The 16,059-nt window shown below is 41.7% G+C and overlaps 2 protein-coding genes across 3 annotated transcripts in view; both read right to left on the minus strand.

Annotated features, from left to right (window-relative positions):
• Window positions 1–1,165: 1,165 nt before the first annotated feature.
• On the minus strand, window positions 1,166–7,243 carry smim28 (small integral membrane protein 28). Its single transcript, XM_031838826.1, has 2 exons — window positions 2,920–7,243; window positions 1,166–1,675 (listed from the first exon to the last, which is right to left on the minus strand). Exons 1-2 carry the CDS (start codon window positions 3,028–3,030, stop codon window positions 1,181–1,183), a joined length of 606 nt encoding a protein of 201 aa, XP_031694686.1. The 5' UTR covers window positions 3,031–7,243; the 3' UTR covers window positions 1,166–1,180.
• The window catches only part of arfgef3 (ARFGEF family member 3), a 36,377-nt gene continuing 27,559 nt past the window's right edge, over window positions 7,242–16,059 (minus strand). Inside the window, exons 34-42 of one of the 2 annotated variants that reach the window (XM_031838758.1) lie at window positions 14,803–14,934; window positions 13,686–13,816; window positions 12,828–12,836; window positions 12,041–12,259; window positions 11,724–11,895; window positions 10,977–11,078; window positions 10,102–10,487; window positions 9,289–9,769; window positions 7,242–9,149 (exon numbers count right to left, since the gene is read on the minus strand). In XM_031838758.1, coding sequence (XP_031694618.1) covers window positions 8,958–9,149; window positions 9,289–9,769; window positions 10,102–10,487; window positions 10,977–11,078; window positions 11,724–11,895; window positions 12,041–12,259; window positions 12,828–12,836; window positions 13,686–13,816; window positions 14,803–14,934 — 1,824 coding nt within the window. In that variant the 3' untranslated portion in view covers window positions 7,242–8,957. The remainder of the gene's footprint in view (window positions 9,150–9,288; window positions 9,770–10,101; window positions 10,488–10,976; window positions 11,079–11,723; window positions 11,896–12,040; window positions 12,260–12,827; window positions 12,837–13,685; window positions 13,817–14,802; window positions 14,935–16,059) is intronic. The other variant, XM_031838765.1, reaches the window with a different exon arrangement.

Genomic DNA, 16,059 nt, shown 5'->3' on the forward strand with positions numbered 1-16,059 from the left:
CACGTCAACAAGAAGTCCTGCTTCATCTGCATTGATCCGGTTGTGCATCTATAAATTAGACGGTAATTAAAAGCAATATTATTTCCCTCTCAGTATCTGTTTTATACAGGTAACGTAGTATTACCAAAAAAAAAAAAGGTTTGAAATCAAACTGATGCTTAGCAAGCTGTGTTGATGTTAAGTGGATGATTTTAAAATGTCACTTATCAATGAGGTTGAGATCTATATTTCTATCAAATCTATATTTACGTGCATTTTAGAGTAACCGCGTTTAATCAAAAGCTAACCGTTTATCGACAGATCGGTAGCGGTTGTTGCTATCTAGCTGATAGCCGATGCAGATGTTGGACAAAGCAGTTGTTTTGAAGTGTTTGAACAATGCTTTTTTTTTTTTTTTTTTTTTTTTTGGTGACGTGTGAGATGAAATACTGCAAAGACACCGTAGAACAACTAACTGCTCCACTTTCTCCTTCACTTTATTGTCAGTCATTGTATCCAGAGGTCAGTATCAATATTACAAAATACATCTCTAAAAGGATGCTACAGCTTGTGTTACAAATAAAATACACATAGTAAGAGTAGAAAATAGAATGATTTCAATCCAGATGTACATTTTTACAACCCTTGCCTTTCCAGGTTATGTATGAGGAATACTGTAAAAACTTATGTTGAAAGCACTCAGTCGATTCTGCACCTTCTTCAGTCATTTCTATACTGTACAGGGGCAGCAGAGTACAGACGGGGGTCTTAGCAAACTGTCTTGTATCTGAAATATCAGGAGGTTTGATTCCTGTGAAAGTCCACAGTTATCAAGAGAGGGACGCCTAAAAAAATAAAACCAGTCATTCTGTATCAAAGTCATGAGTGTTCAGCAGCATGAGCTTGTCCGTTAGTGGGAGAATCACGGAGGACATATCATCCAAAGGGAGGTTTGAAGACAGACTTTGCGGTCTCGATCCCAGTCAACCAAACCACATCTAAAAATCTATACAGATCTACAAAAGAGGTGTTGGTGCAGCAGGTCAGGGCCGTGTGATGGCGATCTCTTCTTCTAACTCAAGATCTACGTTGATGCTCAGTCTTGTTCGGTAGAAAGGTTTGATGATGTTTTCCTCAACAGGAAATCAGTGGACGTGTTGTCATACTCCATCCTCTTCTCTCTTTTGTATCCTGCCGTGATTCAGTCCTTGTTTTCTTCCTCAAGGGTCGCCTGGTCGTTCAGCCTCATCCCGTCTTCGTGATCTGTGCCGCCCGTCTCTGGTCCAGGACTTGGCGGAAGCAGCTCCAAGTCCCTGGAGCTGCTCGTGCTGGCGGCTCTGGCTAGCCTGGTGAGCGTCTGTTCATACGGCGAGGGCAGGTAGACCATGAGGAACACGCCGTCCGTCGTGTCCTGCTCTGAGCTGGAGCTGGGCCGCCGGTGCCGTCTGCTGGACTGCCGTCTGCTGGTCTGGCGTCGGATGGAGGACAGCAGCTCGCAGTTCCTCTCCGGATCCTGCAGGTCCTCCAGGGCGATCACGTTGGCCAACCCCAGTTTGCTGTTCAGGCCGAAGCCGTGCCTGCGGCGCCACATCAGGAAGCCGAGGCCACTGAAGAGGAGGAGGAGGACGGAGACGGCTGCTAGGGTGATGAAGGTGATGGATTTTGCACTGATGATGGCCTCACCTGAGCTCTGGCCCTGTGAGTCAGGCACAAAAAGATTAGATCACATTTTCTGAAGACAGATTGATACATGATCATCACAATTTGCACATCCTTCCTTTTTTCGTGCATTAATCAATTTAATTTTACAATATTTGACAACGGTCGAAGTGAGGAAAACAAACATTCACATATTAATCATTTTAATGCAAATGTAGATTTTTATGATCTATATTTGATGTACTACACTGTGCTGTTAAAGTGAAGTGATAAACTTGTGTTGTTAGAGGAGGGTTAGTTGGTGACAAAAACAGAGTAACTGACAATAACCTCTTAGTAAAAGAAATAGTAAAGTCAGATGGTATTCAGACATCTGGCCAACAGAGGGCGCTGCCAGTCACAAAACATCTGTCTGGCCCCTTCATGCGAGTTAATCTGTACAATCTGGACCATCAAAACTGCAGAGTGTTAGTACGCTGCCGCTGAATATACATGTTTAACCTAAATACTTCATAAATGTTGATAGCGCTCTGAATGCGAGATTAGGATTGAACAAGGCAAAATCAAGTAGTAGTGTTACATTTTGCTGTCGTCTTTTGAGCATCAAATCTGAATGAATAGAAGTAATATTAAAAAATATCTTAAATGCAAACCATCGGTGGGTAAAGTAGGAAACGTAAAAGTTGTGTTTCTTGTTCGATTTTGCACTTTGAAATGTTTCCCACAAACAGTTTGCAGAGATTAATAATTTCATAATAAAGTATAGAAATGTATGGATTAAATATTTATTTGGTCATCACAAGTATTATCACAGCGTGGGAAACCTCCTGTCCATACGACACTATGTAGTTCTGAGTTACTATATAATGGAGACAATTTTAAGAAAAGAAAATTTGGGTCTTCAAGTTAAAACTTCAAAATGGGTCCTTTTTTTTTTAAACTCTCCATTGCCCTGATTGCCAACAACATTCAACAGTCAGATAAAGACTTTATCTGGCAGTTACCTTGTTAATCTCATTGGCCAAATGCCAAAATGGCATCATTTTGGTGATACTGTGTAAAGCCCCGTGCATGTGGAAGCCCCCATTTTGATCTTGCAGATGTCCGTCTTTAATAATCTTTACAAACTGCAGGTACGAACTTTGTTCAGTAAGAAGCTATAAAAAGTAGTAATATTTTAGTTCATGATGTACAATTATGACAGCATTCTGCTTTTACAGATTTTACAGATTAAAGGATTGATAAAAATAAAAAAAACAGATTAGATTTGGATAAACTCACCGAAGCCTGTCCGTTGGTGAAGGGCAGAGACGAGGGTCCAGGCGAATAGTCCAGAGAGTCCCGGCCGGCCGGTCCAAACTTCATCCAGCTGCTCTCCAACAGAAACCGCATGGTGGAGGATCTGAAGCCCAGCCGGAGCCAGGGGCTACAGGGGCCGAGAGAGAGCTCAGAGAGACGTGTGGTGGACGGAGAGATGAGGGAGGACAAGTTCGCTGTGAGCTCAGAGGGTCACTGACTGCTGAGCTGAAGCGATCAGCCTGAAATAATAACCGCGGAGGGAGGAAGAAACGAGGGCAGCAGATAGTCCGTGTGTCCAGCTGAGAGGAGAAACGTCACCGGTCCTGATGGGAGGATTTACAACTGCTGGAAGCTGGTCAGCAGCAGCAACACACAACCGTGTGTGTGTGCATTTGTTTGTGTGTGTTGTGTGTGAATGAGACGAGGATGAACGGACAGTGATTCACATGTGTTCATGGTTAAAAGAAACCAATAATAAATGGTGGTGGGAGACCGGACAGACAGCGGTCTCAAGAGTAAAAGACAAAACAACTTTGTTTCACAAAGGATCCACTTCGGCCTCGTCCTTAAGAGCTCGAGTGTCAACATCTCAAAAAGTCGATGTTTGTAAGGTTGTCAAAGAATGTTCTAGTTTGTTTGACAAACAGTCCGTCTGTCCCCTGGGTGTCACATGACCTGCACTTCCATCTGTGGCCACTATGTTAAAATCCTTGTACAAACAGTGCGGCCCTTGGAAGGTGGTTACAAATCCATTTGATTGAATCCCAACTTTGAAAAGATCACATTTCGGTATCTTACTTTCTGTCACCTTACGCACACTCGATGATAAACAGAAACGCTTGATGGCTCTAGATGTTATTCTCTGACCTGAAATTAGGTCCTTGCATTTTAAGTTCAAAACATTTTGTTTAAGATAAAACACGCATAAACTGCTAACCCTACGAGACGTTTTCAAAATGTACTTTAACTTAACATTGCATTGTGGGATTGTTAGAAAATGTATAACTTATACTATAAATGCAGGGATGTGCAGTGTTATATGTAGCCAGTAAATCCTGGTCCATATCCAAGCTATTTTAGAGCTAAAAGTGTACTAGTGCTCAGTGGGTCATTATACATAAATATGTTGGTTTATGCTTATTTTAAGCCCAACCATGATATTTATTCCAAACAAGTTTTGTTGCCTAAACCGAAGCAAGTTTTTCCTTTTGAATTCGCAACGTTAACCACGTGTTTATTGCGACCGTAGTGGAGCGTCACAGTTAGTTAGAAAGGGACGCTAAAGTTCCTGGCCGAAGGTCAGTGCGTGACGGGCTGGGACGAGAACGAGCCGCGACGAGAACGAGTTGCGACAACATGATGACAAACATGAGATAAACTGCTTTTATTGTACAACACACAGAGCAGACGGGCAAAGCCAGAGCAGGGTTAGAAACTTCAGCAGGAGAGATTACAGGTGCCTTTCTTTGATATCAAAAGCGGAAGAAAACAAAAATACACTTTTAGAAATCACAGTCACAACATTAGCTGACCTGCTGATGCCGGTCCAGCAACGAAGCGTTCAAGGTCAGCGAAGGAAGCAAACAGACACACCAACCACCTGAACGAGCAGAAAGCCTGCGTTCACATCGGGAACCGTCTGCACATTCATCTGCAGGGATGCGAGTGGATACATCATTCATTTTGACAGTTGTGCCGTTCCAAAAACAGCCTTAAAGTCCCACACAAACCATTTGGCGATGTCTTTCTACCTGTGAGTTTGTAGCACTCAAAGGGACACAAATAATCTGCAATTAATTCACGTTGTCCGAGTCGTCCTGTCCTGCTTTACACCTCACACACACGTATACATCAACACCTTTTCTTTGGAGTGAAGAACCTAGTTACATGTATTTAACTGTATGAGGGTCAACAATCTTGTCATTGTCAGTGGTTCAAGTTCAGGTGCAGCAGCCAGAGCTCAAGATCCAGTTTCTGTTTCTGGTTAACAGAGTTTAAGGTGCAGCTAAAAAAAGAACAAAAAAACAGAGATAACAGAAGAGAAAGTTATGAAACGCAGCAATGTGGAAACATAACATCTAATCCCATGCTATCTAAGCCAACAATCACACTAACTTCACCCGGATACCATGTTATAACCGAAATTGAAAGAAAGACAGAGTCAAGCTCCAAAACCACTGAATCCTTCATTTTCCACCGTGCATCATTTCTAACAAATGCCTTTTTTAAAGAAAGGGATATTTCTGTTAAACTTAAGCGACTGTTCGCAAAACAAACCAGCCAAATATCTCAAGCATCATCTGAGTTGTCTAAACTAGTTTATTTTCTTCTTCTTTTTTATAAGCAGAACCTTCTGAACTAAAGATTGTTTTACATTTTTTTTTAGGAAGTTCTTTTTAAAGATATACCAGCAAACTGTCGTAGCTCTGAGCAGAACAAGCGTATTAGGTCACTGCCTTCAATCTGTTCAGGGACCCAATAATCCCTCGACTGCACACTAAACTGTAGATGGTTTTACTGTAAATTATCAGTACAAATGCGATTACAGCTTCCCAGCAAAAGGACAAAAGAAGGAGCTTTTACAATAACAGAAAGCAATAAGAGCTTAAAATCTAAGACTTTGTGGGAACATCTTTCTGGCGATGGAACACATGACAGCGGACGGATTTGGAGCTTCTCCTCAGTTTTGAACTATACTTTACCCACATGCATCAAATCTGCTTAGAGTGCAGATAACGTTTGTGCTCGTGATGATCTTCAGCGTGCCACAACTTCTACGTTCAGGAATCAATCTCGTCTTAATCCCTGCGCTATAAGACAAACGCACAGTCGTGGTAAAACTCAGCAGCGCAGACAAAAGACTCATCGTTAACATAAGAAACACAAACAACAGCCTTGAGACTTAAAGTAGGACAATCATCAGAGGGAATGACTGAATGAAAACCAGGCGAAGTAGGAACCAACAAAAACTGCTGTTGCATGACACCGACACATTAGTCGACTGCTTTTTTTTTTTAGATGGAAACGCTGGCATGGATTTAACACCAACTAAATCCTTCCCTTCACTGCTGCTGATCACACTGACAGCAGACAACATCTGTCCACCTGCTGCTCGTCCTACAACAGCAGGGAATGGGGACGGGTGGGGACGGGTCAGGGACACTGAATGGGGTTGAGAGACAGCAGCGACAGGACAGAGAGGCGAGACACACTAAAGCTTCCTGGGAGCAAATGTGCAAGATAGGTTTGCGAGTAGGAACTGGGCCGTGGTTTGTCTGACATTCTGTTATCTTCTGTTAGTTCAGTGTGGCAGCAAGTCTGTGGGCTGAGGGGGGACAAGGAAATTGGGTAATTTTCTCAGACATCTATCGATCGGACTTATTTTACACATCCTGGTGGTCACTAGCAATAATGCAAGTTTAAGGCACTTCTGCATTTGCTTCATTTTTACAGGCCTGGAGGTTGGCGCTTGTCTTTTTAAGATATACAGGCTGTCGCAACAAATAAACAGAAATAAAGACACTTGTTTCCACTCTGACCTACACCTCCTGCATTTGCAGAATCATGTAGTTTTTAGGTGCATCTTTGGTGGTTTGGAGCTCTATTATCCAGAGAGACAACTGGCAAAGATGAACAGTGAATCAGCAGAGGAAGTGAGGAAGCCGGCAAAGAGAGAGGGACAAACGAAAGGAGGTTGACAAACTGGGTGAAAAAAGAAGAGTAAATCTTCTTAGGAGCTTCACATGCCCCTCCCTCCCCGACCTGCCTGCCCTGCCGCCCTCAATATGGTCAAAGCTGCTGAAGTTAGCATCAATTCAACACGCTCTTCTTTTATCTGTCCTAAAATGCACAGTGGCATGAATGAAGGATGTTTTTAGCAGCATCCAGGTGAGAGCAGTGGCATTATTTATTAGAAGATAAAGACTGCAGATTAATGCCAACCAAGATGGGTAGCAAACAGCACAAGATCGCGTTCAGAAAAGTCATGTGGTCATTGAAATGTGAGCGGTTCATCCTCTGTAGAGCAAGAATTACCTCAGTAAATTCCATAGAACTCTGCGTGCCTTAAATGACGAAATTGCATGCGTACAAGTGATAACTATTATTATTATTAAATGTGTCGCTTTTTTCTGTCTCATAACATTGTTACGTATATATCTGTGTGTTCTGGACTGCTGGTCGGACAGAAGAAGATATTTGAAGACTTCAACTTGGGCTCTGATAACTGATCCAAAACAGAAAAAAAACATCTACTTATTAGTTGCATATGAAATGTAAAAAAAGATGAAAACTCTCAAAAAAATTGAAAATGCTCAAAATGACACTTTAAATATCTTAAATAATAAATAATTTACATAAATACATGTACACACATAAACAGTGAAAGATAACGTGTTGTATATTATATGCATTCAACATTAAAGTACACATACTGCATGTGTACTTTGGTTAAAATAAATACTCGATCGCTCCAAGGTTTAAGAGTGAATAATAAACATTCAGTTGAAGTAAAATGATATGCTTATTTAAAGCTTGATATAGAAATTGCATTGCAGCGACAAAAATTCATGTACAATCAGTTCAAATGCAAAACGTGTCTCTACCGGATGGAACGGACCTCACTCTCTGATTTGGAAGAAATAAATATAACAATACCTAAAGTTCACCTTATTTTAGCTAGATGCATTTCTTTAATGCTCATGATCTGTTGTGTTCTGAAACGTAGTCAATTTTCCCTCATTGCATCATCTGCGGAGTCATTATTGTTATTCACCTTTATCTCATAACGAGTAGTAATATTGGCCAAAACGGAGTTGAAAATACACCCCAAGTTGTAAAAGAGAAAGAAGAACGTTTCCTTAAAGCTACCCTGCAGAGTTTTGGACCACATGGAGTTAAGTTTTGATGATCGAGTCTCCGTTTTGTTTAAATCTTATGCTCAACTAGCCCTAGCATGCACATGGAAGCCATGAGACACTTCGGTGTTGAACAGCTGTAACGGACAAATGGCTGGAAGAATCTAATGTTATGTCATTGAACTCACCAACAGCTGTTGGCAGTAGTGTACTAAGAAACTGATCCTCTGAATGTAAATAAAGCTCAAAACAAAACTCCACAGCGTACCTTTTAAAAAGTATGCAAATAAACTTAACAGTAATCATAATTCATTGCATATGCGCACATTTAGGTCTGTATCCACATTAGGATGAAGCAATAATTAAATGTTATTGTTTACCACCTTGGAGGAAGCGTATTGTGACGATACGACAATACTGTGACAAAATTATGAGCGCATTAGTTTTTCAAAACTGACAACAAGCTTATCATATTTAAATGCTTTGACACAGTATGTGTTGAATTTCCATGATATACAAAAAAATTCCTTCATTCTTCTCATCACATCATTTCATCTGCCAATCAAAAACTTAAAGGGCCAGTGTTGAGCATTTTGTGGGATCTATTAGAAAAAAGGGAATATGATATTCATAACTATGCTTTCATCAGTTTAGAATGACCTGAAACTAAGAATCGTTGGGTGTTTGTTAGTTTAGAATGATTCCGTCACGTTTCTACAGTAGCCCAGAGAGGACAAACCTAGCGAGAGCGTTTCGCCACCTTTCTGCGACACGCTTGGGGTGGGGGTATTCAGTTGGTTGCAATCTGCAACCACACCGCTAGATGCCACTAAATCCTAAACACTGTTCCTTTAATGTCACATGACGTGCATCAATGTCCTCCTCGCTCTTCAAAAGTGCCACTAATCCATATGATAACATCTACCAACCAGGTTTCTCATAAGTCCAGCTCGTTCCACCAGCCTGTTACATTACGATGTCAGTCTGCCTTTGCGTTGCATCATCAGAAAATCAAACTCATCATCAATCTACCGCACAGCGGCGCCTTCACGCCACGCCATCAAACCAATCTAATTCATCTTTCATCTGTTTACGTCCTTCACTGACCCGACAGACTGCGCTCTTCGTCCGGTGCTTTTTGTTTGCATTCTCCTCGCCGCAATGTCACACGGTGATGTCGTAGAGTCTGCCGACGCGGCTCAGCCACTCGCGCAGCGCCAGGCGGACGCGGCCGTCGGTCACGTGGCAGGAGAGCTGGCTGAGGCAGGGGTAGAGCGCCGGCTGGAGCACCAGGAACGAGGCATCCGACAGGAGGAGGACCTGATTGAAGAGAGTCAAAACCATGTTGGTCCACGCCTGCAAGGGGAGAGAAAAAATGTCAACAAAACTCAACACTCAAGCAGATGTTTGTCTTCCAGACACCCCTCCCTTTCCCTTTCCTGTTGTTAGACAAAACAATGTCTAAACTTGTGTGACAATAAAATTGTATCTGCACCTGTATCTGAGCCTCAGAGTCCCTCAGTGAGATGCTGTGGGAGCTGATGGTGGATCCTGATCGTGGTCTCTTCTCCTGCCTCAGAACCTCAGGTCCCGCACTGACCGAGTGCCTCAATGGGGGAACCTGCTGGTCCACCAGATGTTGGGGCCTCTGCAGGGGCCTTTGAGGATCCACCAGGCCCCTCCTCTCCCCGCCTCCTCCTCCTCCTCCTGCTGCCGCCCGGCCCTGCTCCTTCATGAACAGGTTGACGTGGCTCTGCTGCTGCGGCTGCTGTTTCCTGCGTTTGTACTCCATCATCAGCTTGCTTATGGTTTTGTCCGTGGCGATGGTGTACAGTTTGTTCCCGGCACTTTCCCACCATTCCCTTCTCCTTCCTGGTCCAGCGCCGCCAGGAGCTCCTCCTACAGAGCTTCCGGTCATCCCGGAGTCCCTCCTCTCGGCCTCATACCGGATGTGGTGGGGCAGACTGCCTGTGCTGCTGTAAGGAGAAAATAACAGGTCACTTTAATTGGACAGGTGCTACACTGAACAAGAGCGCGCAGGTAACCTGAGTAATGTGCGAGTGAAGCATTGATTGAAACTAAGGCCTGTCAAATGTTCTGCAAAAATGCACAAGATCAAATGTGCAATTAAAACACATCTGCAAGGGTTACATGCTTGTGCACAGGTGAAGAGCCAGCTGTTACATGACAGGTAGAGAAAGCTGTTCATCAGATGGATAAGGTGTTACATTTGATTCTTGTGTTCAGGGTGGAGACAGACATTCGGCAAGTCGCCATTATAACAACATAACAATGACTGAAGTCCGACCTCAATCCTGGGCTGGGTGTGGGCGTGTCTCCTGGTGATGCTGAGCTGTCGGCTGGCTGAGACCTGTACCCGCCTTCCTCTGATGGCGTCCCCCTCGCCGACAGCCCGCTCGCTGAAGTCGGAGTGGAAGTCTCGGACTGGAAGAGAGGCAGGAAGAAGACATGATCTCCTCCTCCTCCTGCTCCTCCTCTCTGCAGCGCCATCTCCTCCAGCATGTTCTCCAGGTCGCGGTGCATCTGAATGTAGCTGTTGCACAGATCCATGCACAGCTTGTAGAGGCGTTTGACCAGCCACGCCCAGTCCGCGCTGCTCAGCGGCTGCACGCTGAGAGAGGGGATGGGGGCTCGCCAGTGATGGCGTTTATCCCGGCCTCGAGGGGGGCTGACCTGCCCGAGGAAACGCAGAGCATGAGTTGATTTTTGATATTAGAACATTAGTAATTCATCTCACTCATTACATTAGGAGGGTGAAAAGTTCAAGAAACCCTCTAGGATGGAGCTCGTTAAACTGTAGAAAACTAGAGGACGTTACCAATGGATAAGAGAGCAGACTTATATAGGCAAATCTTTTATTTTTGTTGTTTTGTTTCTATGGTCACCTGTCAATCACTGTGGCCTCTGACAATTTACATATCAAATCTGTAAGCACCGTTTTCTTTGTCTTTTACAAAAAAACAAAAAAAAAAAAACAGAACTTGTTCTGAGCAGTTGATGATTTGTCCTCGTTTTAAACCGTTCAAAGCTTTATTAACTGAGAATAAGTTGAATCACTGTTATCACAATCAAAAAAGACAATTATTCTATATACACCTACTATCACTGAAGAACAGAAGCTGTGTGTGTGTGTATGTGTGTGTGTGTGTGTGTGTGCATTACTTGTGCCGTTTCTTCAAAGATGTCTTCGTCCTCTGAGGAAGCAGAGCCAGGGTGAGAGGAATCGGAGCTCCCCTCCTCTTCCTCATTCAGCATCCTCTTCACCTAAATACAACAAAAGGTTCAAATGTGAAACTGAGTTTTGATTGCTAATGACTCGTTAGTTATTACCACAATGTTTCAAGGTTGTGATCTTTAGTAGGTGGATGCCAACGGGTTAGTTATTATTAGATACTAAATGTAATCAATTAGAAGAATTAGCCAATTGTATTGTATTATTTTTGTAAGGCTTTGGTTCAAAAAATAAAAAATACCTGCTCTGAACTTCATTACTGAACTTCAGCCTTATAAAGTTGACATGTTTAATGTAATATGATGGAATTTGATGAATTTGAATACAATATTTACTCTCGCTTTAGCTATTATTTGGTCTCCACCAACTTCTAAGAAAAATATCTGTCTCTTTAGGTAAAAAAAGTGGAACATCAACCAACTAGTCTCTAATGTTTTTTTAGTGTTGAGCAGGAAGTATGATCTGAATTAATCCGAACTTATTAAATGAAAACCGTTAAGCTTGGGCTATATAATTAAAACAATGAGCTGCACGACAGTAAAAAGCTCTGTAGAGCTGAGTGGACCTTCAGAGCGGGGTGATAATTCTCTGTGGGTTTCACAAAAATCCATCGTTAACATAAAATGTACTAGTGCAGCTTTAAAGTTGGAGAAAAACAAGAGTTTTGATGACTCTACCTGCTGTGCCGTCATGCTGTCAGCTTGGCTCAGAGTGGCACACAGCAGGGCCTGGAAGTACAGGTTGAAGCTCATGGCAGACTGACGGTAAAGATTAGCCGCTCCGCAGACACCCGACACCTTCATCAGCAGGTACTTCAGACCCGGCCGAGTGTCAAAGTCCCGCGCTGTCCTGCAGAAGAAGAGATCAGGAGATAAGTCAGCCGAGTGTGAAGCTGATCATTATCATCATTATTATTATGAAGCGACTCCAGTGGGATTACAGATCCATATGACACTGTCATCTGCATATCGTCTGATTTTCTTGTTGCAGTAACCTGTAAGAGTCCAGCAGCAGATCCAGGATTATGGCTAAATTAGTCATGGAGATGTAGCGCAGGAAGCCTGCTGTGGCCCGGCTGGGGTCAGAGGTCCCAGGTGTGACCTTTTCGTTTCCTTCGGGCTGCTTGACAAACTCCTCCAGCAGGATGTCATAGAGGTTTTGGAGCAGGACCTGGTGCGACAACAGGCTAACCACGATGGTCCGGAACGGGATACTGCAGGATTCAGAAACCAGGAAGCCGGTTAAAACACGTTTTTAAATGATAAGAACAATCTCTTTGCCCCAAGTAACAAATAAACAATTGTCTACTGTAACTAGGCTGTGATAAACCAATTTAATAGCTACTGTATTGTGGCTTCAGTACATACAGTATATTATGTTAAATTTTTAGAGGGAGCAGTCGATAACATAATGGTCAAAACCGAAAAAGCTTTAATGAAGAATGAGCAATCATGCAATGCTGTTGCACCAATAAAGCTGATTTTTATTACATAAGGGAAAGACTGGCAGCCATAAAATTGCTTTGTTACAAGTAAACGTTACATAAGAGGAACTCTTATATCCTGTCAATATAAACCTTGCAGCCATTTTTGTTACGATCTGACCTCCATGATTGGTTAAACATTAGAAGCTTCACGTAAATCATAAGATTCGTCATAACACAAAACACAAATATTCGTCAAATCCATCTCCACATTGTGCGGCTCCACAGGTGGGTACGCTAGTTCGACTGTTCATGCACATTTTTCATACAGGAACAATGTCAAAGAAAACTGCCTTACCCAATTTTCCTGCAACCAAAGCAGCAGAAGGACAAGCAAAGACAGGAAGTGAGGGTTAGATTTTGGCTGCATTTCCAATCATGTTTTTTCAAGTTTTGAACAAAAGAAGACAGCAAATTTTAGAAAAACTGATTTGGTTTTCTTTCTTACAGGAATACTTCACCCAAGCAGTTACCATTTGTATGTCAATTACTCACCCTGTGTCACTTTGATTTTGTGAAGATTTTTTTTTTCTTGCATGCCTCTATGGCGAACGCAGAATCAAAAAACAGAGAAATGTCGTAGAAAAGACTATTTAAAGTAAATGGTGACCGCATTTAACATAAGCAAACATATAATAAACATCTGTTTACAAACTGTCACACAACTTGTGCAGAATAATCCAAGTTGAATGAACTACTTCCCAAACACAGGTTTGTGTTTGAGGTTTGCTAAAACCTCATCATTTAAAACACTTCGGACTCAAACTGACCAGTAATGCTCCTGTGGAGACTGTTGATGCAGAAGTGTTCTCGTCTTAGTGAAGATGCAGAAGAAATTCATACAACTGGATAAATGAGACTTGGACTATACTGTACATTTGTTAAAAAGGATTTGCTGATATAGTTTTGCTGTTGTTAAACTTTGCCCTCATTACTTCAATTCATTTGGACTTTCCTCTGTTTTTTTTTATTTGACTTTTGAAAGGAAAAACAATAACATGCTTCTTCTTGGTTAGAGTTTTGGTCAGAATGTATTTTGAGGTCAGGATCAGGGGAGTGTACTGTAGTTCTAGTTAGATAATAAAAGCAGTTAATCATTATCACATGTGGAGCGAAACATGCTTGTTGTGTGGGCGTTTGTGTGCATGTTGTCCACCTCTTCTGAGCGTGCCCGTTAGACTGCTGGTCGGTCGGCAGCTCGATGATGAGAACGCAGGACTGAGCGTGCTCAAAGCCCTCCTTGTTGTTGGGCGTCTTTGGGGAGCACTGGGTGTCCAACATAAAGACCTGGGACACAAAGAGGACAACAGTGTACTGTAGTTAATGGGTAATGTTTGCTTATTGAAGGTTTAGTTCAATTTGAGATTAATGTTGTCATTCTCCTGGTTTCAGTAATTAAAAATATACTTTTAAAAAGTCCCACAAATCTTTTTCCAGCTGCTTAAATGTTAATATTTCCTGGTTTCTTGACTTCTCTATGACCGTAACTAAATATTTTTTTGAGTTTTGAACAAACAAGACATTTGAGGATGTGATCTTGGGCTTTGGGAAGCACTGACAATTTCTACAGAGGGTGTCATATGTTGTGGCACTTTAAAGATGAATTCACTAAGAGCAAGGTTGTACCTTTTGAGTTTTATTGCAATAAATAAGGTTTGCATTTACAAATGTGGATCTCCCAGCTGGCTGGTAAGAGCGAGATACTGAATGAAGCTCAGATAAGGATACTTGGACATAATTACACCCGTAGGAGGTGTCTTTGAACACACTGTTGTTTTGTCTGTAGATTCATGACCTCATGTCTAGAGTGTCTCTCTCTGCCCCTGAACTCCACGACTTTGTTTTTAAAATCATCGGCTGTGAAGCCCAAAGGCCGGATTCCATGGGAGGTGGAAAAGGACAAGTGCACAGACAGATAAACCAAATATAATCCAGCATAACATAATCATAAGGTTTTAACCTGCCAATACACAGAGTGTCAAGCCCCTTAACGCAAATGTGTGCTTTGTTATATTGAGCTATAAAATAAAACTGACTTGACATTCACTTCTGACTTCTTCGTGGTTAATTCATGAACTTTCCAGCTCATTGTTGTCCGGAGAGCTCATTTATTTCTTGCCAAACTTTCTTTTTAAAATGAGACAACTAAGAATGACATGTGTACCCTTATGGTTAAAAAACAGCCCGATGAACATGTAAAACCACTTTGTCTGTCCCGGTTCATATGAAGTACACTGGTCATGGTTAACACGCAGTATTTAAGTCGTGCCGACCTGCTGAGCCATTGCTTTGATCCTCCAGTACTCGGCCTCAGCTGAAGGAGAGTGGGACGGAGCCGCCACCTTCACCTCGCAGGCGTCTCCAGAAAAACTGTCCGAACCGCTATGAAAACATGCGAGAAGGTTCTACAAAGAGACACAGAGAGAGGAGTTAACGTGCAGCTCCTCTTGCATCTGTCTGATGTTTGTACATTGATTCAATAGAGGGCATGTTTTAATTGAACTAAAATATACTTTCCCTGAATACACAAATGTGAAAAAAAAACAAGATGCAAAACAACCGCAGTTATCATGAACTTTATGCATGATGTAAACCCATGCTGACATAATACAATAGTACTTCTACAATATATAGCCTCTGGGAAAACTGTGAAAAGCTGGTGAATTCATCAATAAACTGTAAATGTGCCCAGCAGATGAAGAAAATGTAGATTTCCACCGCGATGAAGTCATGAAGTATTACACAGTTTAATACAGCCTTCACATTATATCTGATGTGACCTGAATGCAGTGCTTATAAAAAAAAATTCAGCTTATCTATTGACCCAGTCAAAGGTCACGTGTTGACGTGTGTGGAAGCATAAGCTTCATGTTAAAGACTAAGCTTTGTATTAAGGGCTGGCAGTGTCCTATAGACACTATACATTCTCTTGGATGAGTTTTTTCATTTACATCAGGGTATTTCACTAAATCTTTCTCCGTTGCAAATCAAGAAGTGCTTTGCTTGTGTGTATATATATATATATATATGTATATACAGTATATATATTTTATTTTTCATGCAGCACCTCTTAGAATTAAACATGTCTTGACAGAATAACTAATATGTTTGATTGGACACAAAGAAATAAAATCGAAACAATGAATCGCAATCCCTCAATAAAAACATGAATAAATAAAAATCAAACATATGTTCCATCTAAAATATTTGATCCAGTTTTTGTAGAGCAAAATACTAATTTTGCTCAGAAAAAGTAGAGTACGTAAAGCCACCTCGAAATGGATTATAAAATATATGATATTTAAAGAAAACATTTCATCTCATCTTCTTACTAATAGTGAATTATGCCTACATTTAAATAAATCAGTGTAATAAATCTCCCATGACAAGAACATCAAGAACAATCATCAAAAAGCAGTAAGAAAAGTAACTACCTTGCTACTTTATGTCTCATTTTAATATCAGGCATGTAATGGTATACACCTACACTTATGTAAAACTGCCCGACATACCACTCAAAGTTACAGTTC

This window comes from Anarrhichthys ocellatus, unplaced genomic scaffold, assembly GCF_004355925.1.
Source record: "Anarrhichthys ocellatus isolate YVR2014 unplaced genomic scaffold, GSC_Weel_1.0 scaffold3, whole genome shotgun sequence".
NCBI classification, from domain to species: domain Eukaryota; kingdom Metazoa; phylum Chordata; class Actinopteri; order Perciformes; family Anarhichadidae; genus Anarrhichthys; species Anarrhichthys ocellatus.

Bases quoted from the DNA above. Each gene is read 5' to 3' on its own strand.
- smim28 (XM_031838826.1), bottom strand. From the start codon at position 3,030: ATGCGGTTTCTGTTGGAGAGCAGCTGGATGAAGTTTGGACCGGCCGGC. The intron at 1,676-2,919 runs GTGAGTTTATCC...CCTGACTCACAG, and splicing joins TCACCAACGGACAGGCTTCG to GGCCAGAGCTCAGGTGAGGC.